The sequence below is a fragment of the Erpetoichthys calabaricus genome, chromosome 5 (assembly GCF_900747795.2).
Source record: "Erpetoichthys calabaricus chromosome 5, fErpCal1.3, whole genome shotgun sequence".
NCBI classification, from domain to species: Eukaryota; Metazoa; Chordata; class Cladistia; order Polypteriformes; family Polypteridae; genus Erpetoichthys; species Erpetoichthys calabaricus.
Window position 1 is genome coordinate 12,605,031 of NC_041398.2, and position 15,813 is coordinate 12,620,843.

At 41.3% G+C, this 15,813-nt stretch overlaps 1 protein-coding gene and 1 long non-coding RNA gene across 11 annotated transcripts in view; one reads left to right on the forward strand and one right to left on the reverse strand.

Moving 5' to 3' along the window:
• Window positions 1-15,813, forward strand: part of LOC127527858 (uncharacterized) — a 687,118-nt gene that overhangs the window by 485,477 nt on the left and 185,828 nt on the right. The window contains exon 5 of one of the 7 annotated variants that reach the window (XR_007935013.1): window positions 1,801-1,862. The exons of the other annotated variants lie outside the window; for them this stretch is intronic. This is a non-coding gene — a long non-coding RNA (uncharacterized LOC127527858). Of the gene's footprint in view, window positions 1-1,800; window positions 1,863-15,813 lie in introns of those variants that run through there. 7 annotated transcript variants of the gene reach the window in all.
• LOC114643665 (tripartite motif-containing protein 16-like) overlaps window positions 1-15,813 on the reverse strand; it is a 484,979-nt gene that overhangs the window by 299,662 nt on the left and 169,504 nt on the right. For 2 of the 4 annotated variants that reach the window (XR_007934976.1, XR_007934977.1), the window contains one exon: window positions 2,129-2,679. Coding sequence is in view for 1 of the 4 variants with exons in the window: in XM_051927889.1 (XP_051783849.1) it covers window positions 2,320-2,861; window positions 7,092-7,157; window positions 11,228-11,387 (768 nt within the window). In the remaining 3 variants the exon portion in view is untranslated. Of the gene's footprint in view, window positions 1-1,679; window positions 2,862-7,091; window positions 7,158-11,227; window positions 11,388-12,413; window positions 12,648-15,813 lie in introns of those variants that run through there. The other 2 variants (XR_007934979.1, XM_051927889.1) reach the window with 2 other exon arrangements.

The window sequence follows — 15,813 nt, forward strand, 5'->3', positions numbered from 1 at the left end:
TCTGGTGCTGCGGCTCTGTAACTGGATGATGTTGATTAGCATGGGAGTCATAAAAGCAGAGCTAATGTTTGTGAGGCGCCATCTGTTGGAAAGACAGAGACAAAGTGACTGGACAGATACACAGACAGACACACAGACACTTGTCATGTTATTAAAGAGGATTAATCATAAACAAGAAGTCCTAATATCATCAGAACATTCAAAATATGAGATTTGATCAGCGGAATTTACAAATCAAAAATTACCAAATGAACAGATTTGACAAATAACAGTCGTCCATATTTATTTTGTGTGTGTTTTGATCTTTTTAGATTAATAAGCTGTTCAAATTTTACAAACTGTGACGCGTTAACAGACCATTTATCTCTGTGAATGTAACACATAATTATAATTAACTAAAGATTAATCTAAAATAAGTATTCTTTTACACATTAATTCTTATTAAACCAAACTGTCCTTCAAGGTGATGTCAGTATTCTGAATATTTTTTAGATCTCACCAAACACTTCACATCCTAACTTCTCCTGTGTTTAATATGCAGAGAGGCCACAAGAGGGAGCAGTTTGACTCCAGAAGAATCAGCTGATGTCACAGCCCTGAAAGACACAGGAATGTCACTAAGGTGCAAGTCACATGACCAGCGTCTGAGTTGACAGCACATGATGAAGGCCACAGGAGCTGACATGGAGTCAATTATCAGTGACTGGCGATGTGTCCAGTGTGCTCATCGACTTTTAAATGACATTTTGCCCTGAATGTGCCCACCTGCTCACCTGCCCACACTGCTGACTGACATTTCCATTTCATTAATCCTGAGCTCTAAAAGCCCCCAAGGTCAGCAGGAGACGACCTCAACCAACACAAACATCAGACGACAGGACAACATGACTGTCAGCCTGTAGAGTTTGAACGACTGCCAGTGTGCAGCTGTGACGAGGACCTGAGTGACCAGACAGACCATTGGCTTTATGAGGTGACACAGCGGGTATTGAAGCAATGGTCAAAGTGACAGGAGAGAGAAGAGGGCAGCAGGGCTTAGGTCAGCAGTGAAGAGCTCATCAGGTGACAACCTGTCTGATGAGCGAGTGCTTAAAGAATCAGACGTCAGTCACACATCGAGATACGGATTTGATCAACGACGAATACAATCTGTGATCACAGGACGGCCATCAGTGTGTGACGAGTCAAAGAGGAGAAAATCAGGAGGGAGGAACAAAACTGACAAACACACAAGTGACACACTCGTCTGACTCACTCTGTCTCAGGTCACTCATCTCACCCTTTATCACCCTGACATTCTTCTCTATCATCCTCACCCCTCACTCTTTATTCACCTTCTCCTCTTCCTTTTAACCCCTCAGGCTCCATGAAGATGACAGATTTAGAAGTCATAGTCGCCATTGGCTGGTGAGGCCTGTAATACACAGTTGGGGGGGCTGTCAGCCTGGGCCTTCATTGGCTTCTTCACACAGACTGATGTCAGCTGACATGCCGCTCCTTGAAGGGTCCTGAGGGAATTGTAAATTAATCCTGGGAATGTGTGTGTTAGTGGAAAGATAAAAGTGTCCCCAAGTGTCACATCTGATTGTCACTTTGAACACCGACAGTGACGGTGAAGTCAGTCAGCTGACTCATCTCCTTGATGTTGGGTGACAGTGGGAACAACAAGGGGGAGGTGCAGTCTAATGTCTAACGTGACACCAAGTGACTCAGTAAAACACCAAACTCCATCATTATGGCCGACATGTGACTGAGCGGTGAGTCCTCGTCTTTAGACATTCACAGTGAATTCATTCAGAGGTGACAGACCACCAGAGTAACTAATAGAGGGGCAGAGAATGTCTGTTCAGAGGCCAGCACTCTAGTCACTTCTGTCACTCTGTGCTCCTAAATAGTCACTGGAATGAGGCTCTGGATACTGAGCCAGGCATGTGGTCCTGCTGGAGCAGCACTATTGAAAGGCGCTATATAGACTGCCTGACAGGTGACATTAAGTGACACTCAGAGGACACAGCAGGTGGGGTGTCAGCCTGAAGGACATGTGGCTGTGAATCAACAGTGACCCCTGCTGGTCAGACTGGTATTTGTAGGTCTGAGGTGTCTCCGCCCGTCACTATGACACACACACCTGATTGGCTACTCAGACCCAATAATAATGGAGACCCTGACAGCCGCACTCGCCCCTCATTCTCATCCACAAATTCACTCACAGAGGTGCTGCCCCCCCACCTATAGTGTAAAATTAATTTTGACCCCAAACTGTAAACACAAAGACACCTGAGTTTGTGGGGACATCAAGTTACCGGTGGAGGGTACTGGTCAGTGGTCACATGGTGTCAGATGGCTGATTGTTACACTGGAGTGAAGATAAAGATAAAACCCAGGATAGAGTGGCTCAGTGAAGGAGGTGTTGAACCTGTGCAGGAGGGTCATTGTGTGTGAGACGCTATAAAATGACAGAGAGCTAGCAGGCCAGTCCAGATACACACCTATTCTGGGGCTGTAGGGGGCGCTGATTACAGTCCATTTGTTATTGTGACACACAGAGTACTGGGATTGATACCACTGCAAACACCAGGACTTCTCGTTGTTTCCAAGGACGCACTCCCTGCTCCCTCCTTTCCTTCTCAGTCCTTTATATGCGACTCCAATCCTCATGAAGTCTCCACTGCACTTCACCTCCCAGTAACAGCGAGTCCCAGTCAGAGCCTCTCTGCACAGAACTTGAGCCCAGTAGTCAAATCTGTCAGGATGATCAGGATATTTAGTCTCTGTCCTCTCACGTGTCACCTTCTTGTTCCCTTCAGACAGACGGAGGGCTCTGTGTGCCGTGTTGATGTCCAGTGTGAGGGGACAGAAGTCTGAAAGGAGAGAAAAGAAAACGAGTGAGGAAATCTGGGAGTGTGTAACGGGACTGGGGGCGGAGCACAACACAGACAATTAACAAGAACCAATCAGGAGCTGCGCTGATAAGACACTAATAGTAAAGAGCTCATCTGATTGGACAGAATCTGTGGGGATTAAAAATTAAATCATAAAAAGACAACAACAGACAAGAAGATATTGACAAGAGTTTAGACAAATAGATTGAAAACAAATATTGAGAATGTAATAAAAGAAGAGCAGACATGTGTGGTACAGCGGAGAAGTGCAGCAGATAACCGGTGTGTCTTAAGAGACTGTATTAATGTCAGGAGAGAGAGAAACCTGCATGTCGCAATATTACATTTAGATTTGGAGAAAGTATTTGATAGAATTGCACAGAAATATATGTGGAAGATACTCCAAAAAATGGGAGTTCATGAAGGTTTTCTGGACTGGATAAAAGTAGTCGATAAAGATATACGAAGTCAGATAAAAGTAAATAACAAACTAACAGAGGAGATACAGGAGAAATGTGGAGTAAGACAAGGGTGTCCATTGTCAGCAGTGCTGTTTATTCTGTGTATAGAGCCCTTATTAAATAAAATTAGGAGGGACACAAATATAAGAGGAGTTGAAGTACCAGGAAGGGGGGGACAACAAATAAAAGTGTTTCCATATATGGATGACATAACAATAATAGTCAGAGATACATGGAGTATAAATAAAGTAACAGAACATACACAAGTGTTTATGGAGGGGGGTCAGGTTCAACTTTACACCTCAATAAGAGGGAATGCGTCCTTTGGGGGAAACGGAAAGAAAAACCACAAGGAAGAATAAGGTGATGAAATGTGGAGAAAGTATTAGGGATAAGATTTGGAGACGAGAGTACGGAGAGGATGGAGTGGAAAGAAATGGAAAAAAGATCAACAAACAAACAGAGTTTGGAGGATAAGGAACTTGTCAATGGAAGGGAAGATATTGGTGATGAAGGCAGTTATAATCCAAAACTATCATACTTAGCAAATAGTTTTATACACCAAAGAAAATATTAAGAAGAATTATAAGAACGTGTTTTGTGTTTCTATGGGGGTCAAAATGTGAAAAATTGGCAAAGAGGAAGGAAATGAAAAGGAGAGAAAATGGAGGGAAAGAGGATCTGAATATAGAAAGGGAGTTGGCTTTAAGACACACAGCAACTGTTGTTAATATGGCGTTAAATAAAACGGTGAAATTAGCGGACATGATCAGATATCTGCTAGGCACAGAATTGAGAAAAGCAAAATTATTAAAAATGACAAATAGCAGACCCATTGCCTTTAATATGCCAAAAAATTATAAAACAATAGTAACATTTGTTAAAAGATATTCATGGGAGGAAGGAGTTCTCAAAATTTGGGAAAAGAAAAAAGACCTAAAAAAATATAAAGGAAAAGACGAAATGGTACTAAAAATCCAAAAGCTCTCTGAAGAGCAAACAAGAAAAGTGTGGCAGCAAAATGAAGACAAAGAATTAACAAATAAACAAAAAGACCTCGGGTGGGTGACATGACATGAAATCCTACCGACGCAGGTTGCCATGTACAAAAGGAGAGTCACGAAAAGTTCAATATGTCTGAGGGAGAACTGCTGAGAGGTGGAAACACCAGAGCATGTGTTTAGGAACTGCAAAAAGACACAAGATGTGTGGAATGAGGGGTTAAAGGAATGGAAAGGGAGGACAGGAAAAGAGGGGATGACAAAAGAAGGAGTGTTGTATGGTTAGTAGGGAAGGAGTTAAATGTAAAAATGACAATAAGGGAATGGAAAATGAACAAAATAATAAAAGAAAATATGTGGTGGTGGAGGAATGAACTGGGGATTCACAACAGGAAAATAACAATACAGAAATTGTACAGAAATGTGAAAGGGAAGGAGTGGAAGAAAGGAGGAATAAAGAAGGACAAGGAAACAAATGGCCTTAAAAAAGGTAAAGACCTCAAAAATAGAATTAAAGGTGGGGATAAAAAGGGGGGAATAAATAAAAAGTGTCACGGTGGTGAAATGGTGATGAGTGACAGTGAATTAGCAATGTGACAGACTGTGTGTGTGTGCTCAAAGCTAAGAGACTGAAAAGAAAAAGGAAATGAAGTGAAAGGGGACAAGAAAATAGTGTTAGTGGTAAGTAATGGAATTTAGACAACGTAAAAAACAAAAATAACAACAGACAACAAAGAGAAAGGCAGGCAAGTCAGTCATCTGAAAGTCATCTGAGTCGTCAGAAATGATAAGAAACAACATAAGGTCACCACTGAGGTCAAAGGTCTAATGGACTGTCCACACTGACCGCTGGCTTTATTAAATGACATGTTTTATTGTCACAGTCCACCTCTCAAATTTAAAATCAATCCACTGTCACACTTCACAACCACATCAATTATTTGTGTAAAAGCTGCAATCAGTATTTACTATTTATAATCTATCTATCTATCTATCTATCTATCTATCTATCTATCTATCTATCTATCTATCTATCTATCTATCTATCTATCTATCTATCTATCTATCTATCTATCTATCTATCTATCTATTATATAGTGCCTTTCCCATCTGTCATTATCTCTCTTTCTTTCTTTCTTTCTTTCTTTCTTTCTTTCTTTCTTTCTTTCTTTCTTTCTTTCTTTCTTTCTTTCTTTCTTTCTTTCTTTCTTTCGTGTGTTTCCTGTCATCTCTTTTTATTTTTTGACTGTCATTCTTATCCAAGGTGACTCCCATCATCTCAGATTCCATTGATTCCTTTTCTTTTCTTTGTCCAATCAGAGCCCAGGCAGGTGAAGTGACTTGCTGAGGTCACACAGTGGTGTCAGTAGGGGGATTTGAACCCACAACCTCAGGGTTTGAACTGCAAAGTCTTCACCACCACACCACACTGCATTTTGTCCTCCATTTAAACTCTCCTTCTGTTCAATCGGAGGTCAGCTTTACTCTGGTGGTCTCATCAGGGAGGTGGGCTACAGTTCTATGGACCCCAAAACATCTTCAGAATATTAGCAGCTGTATTCACTGGAACATGAAGCTCTGTGGAGGTGGTCTTGTTGTCTTCACCTTGACCACCCTTAGCTGTGACCTTCTTCATCTCCTCTTCTTCACATATCCTCATTCATTGTGAGGCACACAAGGACACATCACAGCAGAGTGAGGACTTGACTGAGTTTCTGAAGACCCCGGTGACACTCATTAGAGGAATCAGTCAGTATGAGATGTCACACAGTCCAGTGGGGTCTTTGAACTTCTAAGGACCTCCCATAATTTTCTGTCTGCCATTTTCATTTGTTTTAATGTTAAAAATTTGTGAAAGGGCGTCACGGTGGTGCAGTGGGTAATAATAATAATAATAATTCATTACATTTATATAGCGCTTTTCTCAGTACTCAAAGTTCCACAAAGGGAGGAACCTGGAACTGAACCCACAATCTTCCACAGTCTCCTTACTGCAAAGCAGCAGCACTACCACTGCGCCACCTGTGTAGTGCTGCTGCCTCGCAGTTGGGAGACCCGGGTTCGCTTCTCGGGTCCTTCCTACGTGGAGTTTGCATGTTCTCCCCATGTCTGCGTGGGTTTCCTCCCACAGTCCAAAGACATGCAGGTTAGGTAGATTGGCGATTCTAAATTGTCCCTAGTGTGTGTGTGTGTGTGTGTGTGTGTGTGTGTGTGTGCAAGTGCGTGCTCTGCCCGGGGTTTGTTTCCTGCCTTGCACCCTGTGTTGGCTAGGATTGGCTCCAGCAGACCCCCTAGACCGTGTAGATAGGATATAGCGGGATCAATAATCGATGGATGAAATTTGTGAAGTCGAGAAGCAAAGTGTCTGCTCTGTGGAGTAAAGAATGGAGGATGACGAGGACTTTTGTCAGCTTTAACTTATTTCTCATACAATTGTGCTTCATTTTTAAACTAATACTGTGTCTGAATATACAGTCGTGAGAAAAAGTAAGTGCACCCCATGACGTGGATTTTACTCTTTCCTTTTAAAACATTTCTGACACATCAAGACTCGGGTTCAACAGACGGCTTTGGTGATTCACTGCCTGAGTCTCTCTATCCCATAATGCACCAGTCACAGGACCCCCATCACTCTCAGCCCCTCAGTCACACAACACTCAGACTTTCATATCTTAAGCCTGTCCTGCTCTATTAAAACTTCAATGATTTTTATTGTGATGATCCATTCAGTCAAAGCACAAACTCACATTTTATAAAGTCGTCTCTGCTCTGAGGTTCAGGAGGCTGGAGGGTGAAAACTGGAGCTTCATGAGCTGAAAATAAAAAGAGAAGAGAAGAAGAATGGAAACTGTGAAGATGGCATTGTGGGATCTTAGTTTAGTTCTTAAACACGTATTACAAATGCAGAGGAGTTCAAATAAAACATTTATAAAATATACAAGGGCTCGTAAATTAGGCCAAATGTTGATTTGAATATTCATATTAATAATAAATATACAGGAGTCAGAAAGTATTGAGACCCCCTCACTTTCTGCACACTTTACCGTGTTGTTGATTTAATTTTAAATGGATTAATGTGCCTTTGTGCTCATCAGTCTACACTCAGTAACCATAATGACAAAGTGAGAGCAGGTCTTCAGAAAGGTCTGCACATTTATTACAAATTAAAACTGAAACGTCTCCTTCCTAGAAGTATTCAAACTCTTAATTCAGGTCTTTGTGGAAGCACCTTTGGTGGTCTTCATGACTAAGTGTCACTTCAAGTTTTGCCCTCCTGTATTTGGCCAGTTGATCCCATTCTTCCTGGCAGATCCTCTCAAACTCCATTAGATTTCAAGGTAAGCGTCTGTGAACTGCCATCTTCAGGTCTCTCCTGTTCTGTGGGGTCTCAGTCTGGTCACTCAAAGACACTCAGACTTGTCACAAAGCCACTCTATAATTGTCTTGGCTGTTGTCTTCAGGTTGTTGATCCATCACCCAGTCTGAGGTCACAGGTTTTCTTTAAGGTCCTCTCTGTATTTGACTGCACTTCTCCTCCCCTCAATTCTGACCTGTCACTTTGTCCCCATAGCCTGATGCTGTCACCACCATCTTCACTGTAGAGATGGCATTAGGCAGGTGGCTGGTCCTGTTGAGACATCCTGCTTAGTCTTCTGTCTAAAGAGTTCAATGTTTGTCTCATCAGATCATTGAATCTTTCCCCTGATGTTCTCAGGCAGCCATTTGTCTTTTACTCGAGAGTATCTTCTGCCTGGCCACTCCACCATAAATGCTTGATTTGAGGAGCGCTGCTGAGATGGCTGTTCCTCCTACAGTTTCTCTCATCTCAGTAGAGGACTTCTGAAGTTCTGTTGTAGTGACTTATAGGTTTTTGGTCTCCTCCCTGGCCAAGGCCTTTCCTTCCCAATTACTCAGACTGGCCCTCTCTAGAAAATGTCCTGGTGGCTCCAAACTTCTTCCATTTCCCAATTCTTGAGGCCGCTGTGATGCTGGGAACACTCAGAGCTTTACAAATGGCTTTATCTCTTTGTGCTGCTCTATTGTTCACCATAATTTGATCAAGGAGGTCTACAGTTGGTCCCTTCAACGCCATGGCTTGGTTTTTGTCCTGACATACAATGTCATAAATATACTGTATTTTATACATGATGACAAGCAGGTACAGTTGTGGACATCTTCAGAGCTCTAGTTAAGAAATCCCACCCTGAGTCGAGAGGGTGCTGCTCCTGCTAATGTCATCACTTCACTGAGTTCACAGGCCACAAGACGAGTGACGTCACTTCCACAACCCACTAATTAAGCTCCGCCTCTTCTGTGACACCACTATAAAATGTCACCAGAAGTGGTTGTTCATGACAGATCTGTGACTGAGGAAGACGGAGCTCCGACTCACAAGTGACTTTAACTTGACAGCCTTTGATTGCAGCAGACGTCATCATTGTGCTCCGTCTTTGTGCTTTTTATTTCATCTTCATCATTAAATGGGGTATTTCAGGGTGGTACCCCAACTCATTGTGCCCACTCTCTCTGCTTATTTTCACAATACACACATACAGTATATGACTAATGTGGTGGACGGCCGGGATGGACCCTGTGCTCTTGGCTGCTTGACCTTAGTTTGTGTTTAAACAAATTGTTGTCTTTATGTGTAAACGTACGTAATTCATAATTTATAAAGTGTGTTTTACTCTGAGGCTGCACTCACTGAAATGTTCAGGTGGTCCTCAGGTAACTCCTTCCAGAATTACGCCTCTTTGAATATGCAAATCAATATAAATAGCCTTCTGTGAAAAGACAATGTGAAAAGCACGGGGGAAAATATAAGAATTTCAGCGAATACCAAGTGGAGGCAAAGGAAAAACTTACTATTTGTTGGTTTAAACAGTTGTATAATCAACAAAAGAAAGTTGATCGAGTGACAGAGTGTCGGAGAAACTCAAAAGCTCAAGTTCACAAAGTTGCACAGTGCCCGAAATAAAAAAAAATCACATATCAAAGTCGCCGTGAAAAGGCAAGTCGTAGCCCACCGTCTGAGTGTCATATGAAAAAGCTTATTAGGGTACAAACAAAAAAAATAGGCACACAGTGGGGAAAAAGCACTAAATGTCAACTTTAATCTCGAAATTTCCACTTTCATCACGTAGTTTATTTTGCCATTTAAGTAGAACATTATAAACTTCATCTTAAAATCGTTTATTTTACTTGTTTCTCAAGTAGCATGTTAAATGCTTTGTTCTGTATTTGATTTTCTATGTGCTCTATGTGTGTGAATCACTACGTGCTTCCGTTCTTTCTCTTTCTCTGACAGGACACAGAATCCATTACATTCGTGATATTACAGCTCTCTGAATAATTAAAATACAGAGATGTATACGTGATATTATTTTCATGATGATAGGAATGAAAGCATGTTATTAAACATGGGAACACGGTTGCACAGTGATTGTTCATGTCTCACGCAAGAGGCTTGCTGCGCCATGCGCGACCTTCGATGAAATAATTTATTACAGAAGTACTGTCTCTTTCAAACGTTCTAACCTCCAATTCATGTCCTTACTTTTCTTTCTCCAAATACCCAATCGCCACACAATCAGCTCTGTAATAGACGTTAAGCCATCTGTAAGCTTAGAACGCCGATTCTTCAAAACTTTTAAGAAACATTGAAATATCTTCGTAGTACATGTTTAATTATTCTATTCGTCTGTCCTCCCAGTGTCGCGTCAGCACCAGCATTAACACAGCGCAAGGAAGGAGCTATCCGTGAACTAACTAGCGCTGCGGCACCGTGTCCTCACACATTTAATTATTAACAATCCAGATTATTTAAATGAAGTTAAAGTTTTATCTGTATACTATAAGCAACGTATTTTGCTGCATTTCATCTTAAAAATGATATTGTCATCATACGCGCTTTATAAAGTGGCGCAGGTTGCGCAATATTATAACTGTAGTGTAAGGTCCGTACAGGAAAGGCTTTGACGCTTTTTGCCGTGGTTGAGGTAGTGTGTACTTGAAACTGTATACCGATAATTCTCTTTCCGATCAGCTGCTGCTGTGATTCCCCACTCAGATACAGTGATATAAATACTCCGAGTGGTGCAGTGAGAGTAATATGGAAAAAAATGATGCGCAGTGGTAACCCTTAACGGGAGCAGCTGAAAGAAGAAGAAGATGCAGTGAGAATAACAACGCTATAGCAGTTATGGTATTTGGAATACTATGGCTATTCCCTGGCCCATTATATTGCTACAGGTTAATTACAATCAGATGCATTACACTAATAAACAATATGCAGTTAATTTCAGTGTATTTATAAAGCCGCGTCAGGAACGTGGGTCTAAGAAAGAAAGGGTGACCACACATGAACAGTAGCACTGCTTTGACGCTGGGTGCCGCCAGTCTGCAAAACCGAACGGAGAAATTGCGTACGCCAAGGTATGAGGTAGTGTGGAAATGTGCGTGACTTTACGCCAAGTTTAGGTTTTATACATCGCGATTTGAGCGTGGAAACATTCGTACACAACATTTCTGTGCGTACGCACCGTTTATACATGAAGCCCAAGTTGAGGAAAGCAAAGGAAATAAAAAGAATATCAAAGTTAAGTGAAAAAGGACTTTCTATGAGAGTACTTGGAATAAGTATAAGGAGTACAACATTTCAAGTTAAAATTCTAAAACATCTGATTAAGAACAGCTGATTATTTAGAGAGTTTGTAATCACTCAGCTAATGACTGTGAAAGGCACTATATAGTAAAAAATAATAAACAGCAAAGGATGGCAGATAAATGTTAAAGAGCAGGCCTTCATCAGTGTCCTCTTATTGTCACTATGATCCTCTCTAATGGACTTCAATAACAAACACAATGTCACCAGACGCTGTACCTGATGGAGTCCTTGTCATGATGACCCACCGGCTGATCTTCTCTAGACTCTTTGTCAGACCAGACAGCTCCTTTCTCAGGTCCTCAGATGAGAAATCAGAGGTGACAGTGAAGCTCAGAGAGTCTCCATCAGCAGGAAGGACACAGCGAGATGAGAAAGTCTGAATCAGAAGAGAAGAGGGACGAGATTTCAGAAAGGAGACATTAAAAAGTAAGTAATGCTGATAAGAGGGGGCTCTTCTGAATTAAGGATCAGTGTGGTGGGCAGTCAGCGTGGGTTTAGATGGTGAGAATGCCTGTCATTGACTTGTTAGTTATTTTTGAGAGAATATTTCGTGGAGTGTAGTGGAACATCAGTGATTATCAACCTTAACTATCAATGAGATTTTCACACAGGACTCCATGAGTGGAGAGTCAAGATAAAGGGTTGGAGGGGGCAGGTGGGTCCAGAATTGACTTGGCACACAAAACAAGACGTTCGGCTTTTTATAGTTCTGAGACAAACTTATTTAAATTAATTTAAATTAAATTAAATGTAAAGACTAACACATGTATGGAGAAAGCTCTTCAATATGATTATACAATTGAAGGTCTGCATCTCAGAAGTGTGACTTGTGTGGAAATCCTGGGAGCCTTTTTGTCTTCATCATCATCATCAACCATACAAAAGAGAGAAAGCTACGGCAAGCTGAGTTATATAGCGACCAACAGTGGAGTGTAAATCAAGAACAGAATCTCCATAATGTCTGTGAAACACAGTCGACATCAGGACTATTGTGTGGAGTGTGAGAGAAAAACACACGAGAAAGATGGGAGATGAGAGACGAGACTGGACTGTGGGGTCTGAGCTGTGAGGAAATGCTGAAGGATTTGAATCTCATTAGTTTAAGGATAGAGAAATCAGGAGGTAGCCTGGCAGAAGAGTTGTCACCATCCTTTATTAAATGTCATCTTTTACACATTATAAAAAATTCACTTTTTCACACAGACAGTAAATAACTTTGAGATATTTGTAAAATGAATATTTGAAATGTTAAGGAAATTTGAAAAGATGATCCATATTGGGCTGAATGGCCTGTTCTTGTCATGCTGTACAAACTCCTTAGATCTTTTAAATTTCTCACTAAATGTTTTCATGTCCCACACACCCCATTCTGATCAGACACCCTGTGATGTGTCACTGTCACCTGCAGGAAGTGGAGATGGTCCTTGGTCTCTGAAAGCTCCTTCATCTCAGCTTCTCTCCTCTTCAGCTCTTCAATCTCCTTCTTCAGTTGCTCCATGACTCCTTCAGCCTTCTCCATTTCTCTCTTTTCTTGTTCTCTGATCCTCTCAGTCAATTTCCTGTGGGCTTCCTCAATGCACCGTATCAGAGCATTGAAGCTCTTCTCATTTTCTTCCAACTCTCTTATCACAGACATCTGAAAAAATAGGAAAAAGATTTAGAATTGAGTCACCTGATAAGAATCACCAATCATGAGGCACATTTGTTGCTATTTTGATGTTGTGAAGGACAGTTGGAATTGGCTGGCGTGATTGTTGGAACTTTATTATCAGAAGGAAGGTCAATTGCAGACTGCCACCCAGATAATATGTTCCCTCCATTATGCAGAGAAACTTCATCACTCTACTTTTGCTGCTATTAAGGAAACTGCAGGACTTCAAGAGGTACGCAGTCATGAAAGGCTTCCTTGTGAAGGATCTTGACAGCCATTAGCAGGAGCTGCTGGGGACACCTCCACTGTCTTGTGAGGACTCCTTTTGACATGATAGTTTGTATCAAAGTCTGCCTTTAAAAATGTCATCTCCTGCTCAGCCTGAGGTTAGGAGTGGAGTAGGACAACACACACCAGGAATAAAGAAGAAGAAGAAGAAGAAGAAGAAGAAGAAGAAGAAGAAGAAGTATCTGTAAAGAGGAATTAACTTGTGTGTTAGAAGGTAATTGTGTTAAAATAAAACTATTTCTGGACCTGAGTCTTGTGTTTATTAGTTGTATTCTAGTTTGGGGTGTGAGATGTCACCATGTCAGACCTGTGAGATGGAGATATTTAACAAGAGGGTCTAGGTGTTGGTCAAGGGTCATCAGATTTCCTTTAGTTTCATGAACTCTTTGCATATTTACCTTCTTCCATCTCTTTTTCATTGTAAAGCTCAGAGTCGTGAGTCTTTATTTCCATGTTTGATGTATTTCTACTTCATTTAGGAACTTTGCATTGTTACTAATTGTTATGTTGTATAAAATCTGTACATTTTGGTTTAATTTTCCATTATATTTTGTTCAAGACAAGACAACAGATAAACTACATTTAGGATACAAAAGCCATATCCTCTTCCCTTACACCTCACTTTTATAACAGTTGTTCACAGTTTAGTGCTACTTTGGTATTACAGCCTGGGAAAGGAAGACTGAGCCGAAACCTTAGGTTATTGATATGGACATTTGGGACAACAATATGGTTTACAGTCTGGGAAAGATGGACATGAGGCAGTTTCAAAGAACATTATTATCTGGGAAAAGATTGATTAAAGAGTTTGAGCAAAATTCATCAATTTTAGTGACAGCCAGCCAATCAGGTGCATGTGTTGTGAAACCACGGCATGACATTTCATAATAAATATGCCTCATTTGGAAGCAATGTCAGAAGAAGAGAAAATAGCAACGAACACATCACTGGTCGTCAGAAAAGCATCATGAACATTGATTGCTAAATCAAACGCCTCCTTGGGACATTCATCCTTGTCATCTGTAACTTTTTTGAATGCTTTTTCTAAAGACTTTATATATTCAGTCTTTCTTATCAGTAATTATTTTCTATTATTCTTTGTTCCAGAGGTATTATTATTATTCTTGTAATAAATACCATGCTGCTTATAACTTTCTATGCTTTGTCTTAATGTCTATAGTGATTAAAGTAGAGAAAAGCCAAGCAAAATGACACCTTTTATTGGCTAACTAGAAAGATTACAATATGCAAGCTTTCGAGGCAACTCAGGCCCCTTCTTCAGGCAAGATGTAATACAGAAACTGAAGTTTCCTATGTTTATATACACACTCTAGGACAAGAAACAACATTGGTAAATCTTTAAATGAGAGATTTTGTATGTAAAAAATTAATAGATTCATTCAGGCTAGGGTTAATTTATCCATCCATCCATTTTCCAACCCACTGAATCCAAACACAGGGCCACGGGGGTCTGCTGGAGCCTATCCCAGCCAACACAGGGCACAAGGCAGGGAACCAATCCCGGGCAGGGTGCCAACCCACCGCAGGGCACACACAAACACACCCACACACCAAGCACACACTAGGGCCAATTTAGAATCGCCAATCCACCTAACCAGCATGTCTTTGGACTGTGGGAGGAAACCGGAGCGCCCGGAGGAAACCCACGCAGACACGGGGAGAACATGCAAACTCCACGCAGGGTGGACCCGGGAAGCGAACCCGGGTCTCCTAACTGCGAGGCAGCAGCGCTACCACTGCGCCACCGTGCTGCCCAGGGTTAATTTAGCAAGAGAGAAAAGAACAATGTATTGTCAAGATCTCTGGATAAGATAACTGTCCAACAAAGTCTTTTGAAGTTTGTAATGAGTTTTTCAAAACAATGTGCGTCTGTAGACAGGCTGTCTGTCAGTCTGAGAGATGTAAACAATCCTCATATCTGGCCATAAAACTCTTGTCTTTATTCAATCCATGTTGTAAAGTATTAAATTTTAGCATGAGTTTAACTTCCCATTCTTTTCTCTCTTGCTGTGTTCTGAAGTTGCCCATAAGCACTATGACTTTAAAGTCCTTCTCACAGTGTCCATGGCTGTTGAAGTGGGCCGCCACAGGAACATCTGTGTTGCCATGTTTAATGTGGAACCTGTGTAAGTTCATTCTCTGGCGGAGTGTTTGTCCAGTTTCTCCCACATAGAGTGCAGTGTCAGGACATTTCATGCAGAAAATTAGGTAGACTACATTAGATGATCTGCAGGAAAATGATCCCTTGATGTGATGTTCGAGTCGGCAGTGTGGTATAACTATACGGTCTGTATCATAGATGTGGGCACATGTTTTGCATCTTTTCTGTAGGCATGGAGATGTGCCATTTTCTGTTGGTTCACTTAGGGAGCCTCGGACAATTAATTGTTGAAGGTTTGGTGGTTGTCAGTATGCCAGGAGGGGAGGTTCAGGAAATACATTTTTCAGTGTTTGGTCATTGTTTAGTATTGGCTGAAGTTCTTTTATAATTTTTCGAAGTGTTTCAAGATGTGGGTTGTAGGTGACAACAAGGGGGATGCGATCCTTGTTGTCTTTGTTTTTATATTCCAGAAGGTTGTCTCTGGGTATGGCAGTAGCTCTTCTTATTTGAGTGTCTGTTGTTTTCGGGGTGTAACCTTGTTTGATGAAATCTTGTCTGAGCTCCTGCAGTTGTTGATCACGGTCTGTTGGGTCTGAGCAAATACGATTGTACCGTATTGCTTGGCTGAAAATAATGGAGCGCCTTATATGCTTGAGGTGGAAGCTATCATTTTTCAGGTAGGTCCGTCTGTCTGTCGGTTTGTGAAAAATAGAAGTTACAAGGGTGTTCTCTTTCAGTTGA